Source organism: Geospiza fortis, unplaced genomic scaffold (genome assembly GCF_000277835.1).
Source record: "Geospiza fortis unplaced genomic scaffold, GeoFor_1.0 scaffold115, whole genome shotgun sequence".
Taxonomy (NCBI): domain Eukaryota; kingdom Metazoa; phylum Chordata; class Aves; order Passeriformes; family Thraupidae; genus Geospiza; species Geospiza fortis.
In genome coordinates this window covers 364164-371729 of record NW_005054499.1, presented here as the reverse complement: position 1 = coordinate 371729, position 7566 = coordinate 364164, and the positions used below count along the sequence as shown (strand labels likewise).

The window sequence follows — 7566 nt, the reverse complement described above, 5'->3', positions numbered from 1 at the left end:
TCCGGGAGCGGGGCGGCCGCACGGCCCGGAGTGACGGCCCCTCTGCCGTAAAGGTGACTGACTGCCGGGCTAAGGGACATGAAATATGATAATGGACACCGGCCGTAGCCGGGTTTTAAACTCTGATTGCCGTTACTCTAATCTCCCGTTAGCAGCACGGCGCCGATAGCAGAACGTTCGTGTCTCTAGGATAGCCCTGAGGAGGCTGTTGCCCAGACACGGGAACGGGGAGGATGGTAAATAGCTTTTACCAAGAATTTGCAATGTGTCTGGTGACGTGAGATGCTGGGCTCATGGATTGGAGCAGATCTCTCTCTGTCCTTTTCTCAATTCATGAAATACATATTTTGTCCCCACTTCACATTCATGAGGGGAGTGACAGGCTTTGGTGGGAGCCTGGCATCCAGCCACGGTCATTCCGCTGTAGGAAGGGAAGGGAAGGGAAGGGAAGGGAAGGGAAGGGAAGGGAAGGGAAGGGAAGGGAAGGGAAGGGAAGGGAAGGGAAGGGAAGGGAAGGGAAGGGAGGGGTAAACAAAGTCAAGACAATTCAAGGGAGGGGTAGGTGAGATATGGCAAGGAAGCATTTGGCAAGACATGGAAGAAGGCATAGGCATGGCTTGACAAGTCAATGAAGTTCTAGGCAAGGCAAAATTCTTCTGTACTACACTTGTGCTTCCCCAATTTAGGTGGTGTTGGGGGTCTTCTTCGATGAAGGCTCAGGGTGTTCCTCACATCTGAACTTCTCAACTTTGGAGCATTTTCCATTATGCTGTTCCTTGGTCTTGCTGGATGTAACCAGTTTAAATTCTCCATTTTGTGGCTAATTGGCTTTACATTTGCCAATTTCTCATTAGTACATCCTGCTGCTTCCCAATATAGTTATACTTGTCTGTTTTTGAGATTATTCACTTGGTGAGTTTCTATTTACTTAAGCATTGAGCAACTAGTTAACCAAAATGCTAGATAGAAAATTCTGATTGAGGTTATACTGGTATAACTCAAGCTATATAAGCATCTTGTAACTTTGTCCCAGGTTACAGAGGTATCAGCTTCTCAGAATCTCTGCTGGTCAGAGTGACTCTGACATACGTACAAACCTCTTTTTCCCAGCCTGGCAGTCAAAGAAGGAGTCAGAACTCTTCTGTTCTTGTTCTCAAGGTTGTTTATTATTTCTTATCTATAACATTCTATCTCCGACCTGCCGAGGTCTGTCTGGCAGATCGGGTTGAGGCACACTGGTGTTATATTTTTATACTAAAAACTACCTGTACACTATTTATAATAACTTCCCAATACCTATCACCTATATTAGACAGTGAGCTTCTACTCTAAACCAATCTAAAAGTGCCACCATCACAGCTGAAGATGGAGGCTAGGAAGAAGAAAGAAGAAGGACAGGGTATGCCCAAATTCCTCCATCCTGGGACCCCAAGCCCCCGTTCTAAAAACCTCAAAAATCTATTTTTCACCCTGTTACAAACTAACTATTATTCTACTTAAATTCTTTTGACTTGTAATTCTTCACATAAAGGTTGGTAATTGTTTTTCCATGGGTCAAAACCAAAGTCACAGGTGTGTCTTGGGCTCTGTGCCGAGGTCTCTGAGCCCCCCCGGGCAGAGGCTCGAGTCCTCCAGGGCAGCCAGAGGAATTTCCTGGGTTCCAACATCAGCTGTCACCATCTCCTTTCCAGGCATTGCCTGCTTGCCCAGCCCCGCTTTTCCCGCCGTGGGCTCCGTTCGAGCGCCGTTACCGGACGGTCCCGCCCTTGCGGGGCCTTTGGGCGGGCACGCAGCGCCCACTGCTGGAGCTCTGAGGGGAGGAGCGGCCGCGAGGTGGCGCTGTGCGTTCGCAGGAGAGGGCACTGTCCGTGGGGCGATGGCTTTTGGTTTAAGTTTTTATCTTTTTCTATTTTTCAGGTCCTGAACTGCATCAGTGCTACTATGGGACATGAAATAACACGACGCGGACACGCAGTTCTTTACAAGGGTAAAAGAGAATATTTAATTTTTGACTCCAGCATTTATAGATTTTCAAAAGTGACAGTGGATTGGAGAGTGACAGTGCTGCCTCTCCAATTACTCTAGACAAACCAACAGTTTATCAAATTTTTCTTCTTCTCTAAAAGAATGCAAAACAATAAGTTATTTACATAAAGTGTGTGAAAATTTTCGTTATAAGAATGTAAACATCAGAAGGCTTAGAAAAACTTAAAAAAATCAAGACCACACATCAGTGTATAACACTGGACTCCATATAGAGTGTTAGTAAGCTCAGTTGGCTTTTCAGTGGTGCTGGGTTGAGGTTTGAGAGTGCTAAATAGGAGCTGTAGCCACCTAAAATGGTTTTGGGTGATGTTGGGAGGGTTTGAAGGTGGACTGGGGGATCTGGGATGGTCTGGCTGTGAGGGGACTCGGTGGGTGCAGTGAGGGGTTTGATGGTTCTGAGGGATGCTCCCCTCACCAGTTCCTCTAGAGCACCCCTAGGGGAGGGGAAAACTTCAGCATTTGGGGGCACCTCTGGGAGTCACCCCAAGTGGCTCATGGTTATCACCCTCCTTCCCCTTGCATTTCCCACCCTTTCTCCCTCATGTTTCCTGCTCTTTCCCCCTCATGCTTGCCACCATTTACCCCCTTACTCTTAGGCCTTTAAATAGTGTCAAAGGAGAGTTTTAATGACTTAATCCTTAAAAGAAGAGAAAAGGAGGTTTTCTCAATTTGAAGCCCTTTGTTCCAGACCCCCCTTCTTTTTCTGTGGTCACTGGGAGGGACTGAGGGCACTGGGAAAAAGCAGACTCAGATTTTAAGAAAGTTTTTATTTAATTCCAGAATTCCTTCAGTTTTTGGGTTTCACGTCCAATTTTGCAGGCTCCACCCAAATTCCCCAATTTAGAGGAGACGCCCCTCATTAGCAGCCCCCATTAATGAGGCTGGGGGGGAGGGCAAGGGGGAGCTGGACCCCCTCCGTGCTCCTCCCCCCACCAAACCAATGTGGTTCAGACTCATTTCACAGAAATTTGGGGGCAATTTCATTGAAATCAGGAAAAGTTAACATGGGGAAATCCCCCAATATGGGGGTGTCGCCCCATCTGATACGGGGGAGACCCCGCCCCTCTGACGTCACACGGCGGTGTGGGGGGGGCGATGGGACCCCCGGCGGCTCCTCAGGAGGAGGCGGAGCTGTGGGAGAGGGAAGGTTCAGGGAGGTCCCCAAAACACGGGGTTCTACCCCAGAATTTGGGGATGTCACCCAAAGATCCTGGGATGGGACTCCACGGTTTGGGGAGGGGGGGTTTGTGAAAATGAGGGGGTAAAGCAGCAGAACTTTTGGGCATAGCAGCAGGGTTTTGAGGCCAAACAGTGGGATTTTGGGGTTCCAGGAGCAATTCTGGGCATTTCCCCCCACCAGCAGGAAGTTTTAGGGTGCAGTGGGGTGCTGGGTGTGAGGATGATCTGGGGTCAGATCTGGGGTGATGGTGGGGTGCAGGGGATGGTGCTGGTGTGAGGGTGATCTGGGGGTCTCACCTGTTCTCCGGGGGCCCCCGGGGGCAGCAGGCTCTGTGCTGCCATGTGCAGGGGGGTGTTCCCGTGGGCCTGAGGGGTGTGAGGGGGGCTCAGGTACCCACGAGTCACCCTCCGGCCCCCTAGAGGTACCTCAGAGACCCTTGAGACCTCCAGCCTCCCCAGACTCTCCCCAGACACCCCAATGCCTCCAGTGCCCTTTTGATCCCTCTGAGCCTCCCAGAGCCCCTTCACACCCTGCAAGCCACTAGAGGAACCCCAGAGATCTCCACAGACCCCTCCAATCAGCCCCAAGAGCCCCACAAAGCCCTAGAGGGAACCCAGACCCCCCCACAGAGCTCCTCAGAGCTCCCCCAGCCCCCCAAGTCCCTCAAACCTTCATGTTGACGAGGCGGGGGGCCATGCCAGGCTGGCGCAGCAGCAGGTGGGCCAGGGCAAGGTTGCCTCCCCGCACGGCCAGGTGCAGCGCTGTCAGGCTGCTTTTGGTGTCCTGGGGGCAAGACAGGGATCAGGGGGGGCCCCACAGGAGGTCCCACCCCCCTACAACCTCTTCAACCTCCCCAAGAAATCCCAGTGCCTGGGAGCACAGGTTTATCAAGCCCATGGGGACCCTGAAGGGAGGCACAGGGGTCTTTGGGGGCACACAGGTGTTGTGGGGGTCTCACACCCCTCCCCAACCCTCCCAAGGTACCCCAATGGACCCCAAAGGCCAGGAGCTCAGGTCTGCCCAGCACACAGACCTTGAGGTGGGACACAGTCATCTTTGAGGAGCACAGAGGTCTGTGCAGGGAACCCGGGGGATCTGAGGGACACCTGGAGAGTTGTGGGGTACCTGGGGGTCTTTGGGGGTCTGTACCTGGCTGCTGCTGTCTGCCCCCATCTGCAGGAGCAGCTCCACACAGCGGAATCGGTCCTGGGGAGTGGGGGACCCCCCTCCAGAGCCCCCCACGGGGCTGTGCCCTCCCTGCAGTGAGGCATTGTGAGCCAGGACAGCGCAGTGCAGAGGGGTCTGGCCTGGGGAGGAAGCAAGAGGGGTCAGGAAGGGCCTTTCCCCCAGTCACGGCCCCCCTGGAATTGGGAGCCCCCCTAGGGACCCCCTCAAAGTACAGACACACCCCCTGGGACCCTCCCACCATCACCCAGGACGCCCAGACTGGAGATCCCCCATCCCTCCAAAACAGTGATGCATCCCACCAAGAGCTACCAAAAAATGGGGATCCACAGCACTCCCTTCAAACCAGGGACCCACAAGCCCCTTCTGTATTGAGTACACCTCAAGTGGGACTCTCCCAAGACACCCTGAAATAGGGGACTTGTGACATACCCCAAATCAGGGACCCTTGAGTCCCCCTCCCACTGGGGACCCACCAACTGAACTCTCCTTGGTCCCACCCAAACGAGGACTCCCCAAGAATCACCCTCACCCCAAAACCAGGGGCCCACCCCAAGCCCCTCCACCACCCTTGCCCCCCCTCAAATTTGCTGACCCTCAAAATTTCTGGCCTCCACGTTGACAGGAACCCCCGAGGACATCATGGCCTGGGAAGGCAAGGGGAAAGATTTGGGGTCTCCCTGGATACCAGGAACCCCACTAGGCCGGTTCCCTGGTCTCCCAGGACAACTATGTCCCTTCTGGACCCACTTTGGGGTCCCCTTTGGGAGGGTTTTGTGGTCCCCATGGGGGTTGAGGTCTCACCTGGAGGATTTCAGGGTGCCCATAGGCTGCAGCCAGGTGCAGCGCCGTGCGGCCCCCGTGGTCAGCGGCATCAGGATTGGCCCCCAGGACAAGCAGGTCCCGCACAATCTCCGGGGCTGCAGCTGCTGCTGCCACCAGCAGGGGAGTCTGGGGACATCAGATGGGGGGGTCGGGGAGCTTGAGTCCTTGAGTGACTCCTGGGGGGAGTTGGATGTCTCGGGGCTAAAGGGGGTCTGGGGGCTCTCGCAGGGAATAAAGGAATGTCAGTGAGATCTGGGGGAGTCAGGAGTGGTTGGGGGGCATCAAGCACCCCCAAACCCTCAAATTATCACCCTGGTATTCTGCTACTGCTCTGCCCCCTCTTTATCATTCCTTTATCATCCCCTCATTAATCATTTGTTATTGATTGTCCCTTCATTGCCCTTTATTGGACTCTAATTACACCATCACTAATCACCCGTTATTACCCCCTAGTATTAATTGCCCCTTTATTCTCTAGCACTCCCTCTATTATTAGAGTGCAACAGAACCCTGTGATTAATTATCCCAGAATTAACTACCCCACTCCCATTATTAATTACTCTCATCACCCCCTGATCCGTTATTGCCTTTTTACCTCCATCACCCTCTTATTGCCCCAATAAGACCCAGACCCACTTATTACCACTTCTTTACTTATTACCCCTTCTTTACCCCAAATGTCCTCAACTTTCCCAGGCTGAAGAAACTCGCACTTCTTGCACTCCTAGCTTCCCCCCCGCCCGCTCCCGCACCTCAAGTCCCCCCAGGTCCCGCAGAGCCTCGGCCGCAGCCCGGGCGAGCGCCCGCTGCCCCCCGGCACAGAGCACGTGCAGCAGCCTGGGGATGGAGCAGGGTTAGTGGGGACCCCCTTGCCCCTTTACCCACCCCCCACGTTCCACCCAGAACACAGACCCCACAAAAGGCCTTGTCACCCCATAGCTCCTCCCAGTGCCTCACAACTGCCCCGGGGGCTTCCCAGCACTGCCTTGTCCCACTGCTTCCCCCATTGCCTCCCCACTGATCTCCACATCACATTGATTCTCCTGTTTACCCCACACTGTTCTCACCCACAGACCCCACTTCATCCCATTGCCCCCCACTGAACACCACATTGACCCCACTCACCCCATTGCCCTCCCGTGGGCCCCACTGACTGCCCTTCACACCAGTGACCCCCTAAATTGCCCCCCCCATTGACACCCCCCATTTTTTCCAATTTAGCCCATTGACCCATCATGGACCCCTTATAACCCCTGTACCCCCTTATAACCCCTGTACCCCCTTACAACCCCCGTACCCCACTCCTCGCCCTCCCATGGCCCCCCCTGCTCACGTGTCCCCCTCCTCGTCCTGCCGCAGCAGCTCCCGGGGGTCTTGGCCCCCCAGTGCAGCGCGGGCGGCTGCCAGGTTCTGGGGTTCAGGATACGGGTCTTGGATCTCCCTTCCCAGCAGGGAGGCCCCAAATTCTCCCCACGGCACTGTGGGATGGGGCCAGGCAGGGCCAGAGATGGCAGCAGCCTTGGGGAGGGGCAGCAGCCAAGGGGGAGGGGGGCTTGGTCCCAGTTACCCCTGCCCCAATGATCATCCCCCATTTTCCACCCCTTGCCTCCCCAGCGGCCATCCCATTGCCTCCATCTACATCATCTCCCCCACTGTCCCCAATTGCTTCTTTCATTCCCTCCCATTGCCTCCCTTAACCATCCCATTACCCCCATGTAACTCTGCATTGCCCCACCATTCCCCTCCCAGTTGTCTGCCCCCCTTCTCCCCCTCATTTCTCTCCCTTTGCCTCCCATTCTCCCCTCATTTTCCCCCATTGACCCCTATTTGCCACACTGCCCCCCCTTTAACCTCCCAGTTCACGCCCCATTTCTCCACTGTCCCCTCCAACCAGCTCACCTGAAACTCCCTCGGACCGGAGACCCTTCCCCCATGGGCCCCCCCCGGGCTGCCATGGGACACGTGTGGGACCGCACAGAGGCCGGGGGTCACCGCGGGGACAACGGGCCAGGGAGCGCCTGAGGGGACACCAGGTGATGGGGGGGACATGGGTAGGGACTTGGGGAGGGAGTGGGAAGTTTGGGGGAAGGGACATGAAGAGGAATTGAGGGACAGAGAGAGGACTGGGAGAGACGTAGGGATGAGAGGGGTGGAGGGCATGGAGAATATTTACAGCGCACAGGGGGTGTGGGGGGGATCTGGAAGGAACTGAGGCGTTGGAGGTCACTCACCATCCGAGGGGCGCGGGGAGGGCAGAGCCAAAACCTGGGGGGAGAACGAGGGGGTCAGGGAGGAGAGTGGGGGTGTCCCCGGGGGAGGTATCACCTGGG

At 55.3% G+C, this 7566-nt stretch overlaps 2 protein-coding genes across 3 annotated transcripts in view; one reads left to right on the top strand and one right to left on the bottom strand.

Moving 5' to 3' along the window:
* The window catches only part of RLF (rearranged L-myc fusion), a 38192-nt gene extending 31639 nt beyond the window's left edge, over positions 1-6553 (bottom strand). The window contains exons 1-7 of the mRNA XM_031063368.1: positions 6534-6553; positions 5989-6073; positions 5216-5362; positions 5007-5058; positions 4376-4533; positions 3896-4009; positions 3523-3591 (exon numbers count right to left, since the gene is read on the bottom strand). Coding sequence (XP_030919228.1) covers positions 3523-3591; positions 3896-4009; positions 4376-4533; positions 5007-5058; positions 5216-5362; positions 5989-6073; positions 6534-6553 — 645 coding nt within the window. The remainder of the gene's footprint in view (positions 1-3522; positions 3592-3895; positions 4010-4375; positions 4534-5006; positions 5059-5215; positions 5363-5988; positions 6074-6533) is intronic.
* The window catches only part of GJA9 (gap junction protein alpha 9), a 16988-nt gene continuing 9431 nt past the window's right edge, over positions 10-7566 (top strand). Inside the window, exons 1-3 of one of the 2 annotated variants that reach the window (XM_031063354.1) lie at positions 10-53; positions 153-236; positions 1918-1987. The gene's annotated coding sequence lies outside the window, so the exon portion shown is untranslated. Of the gene's footprint in view, positions 54-109; positions 237-1917; positions 1988-7566 lie in introns of those variants that run through there. The other variant, XM_031063353.1, reaches the window with a different exon arrangement.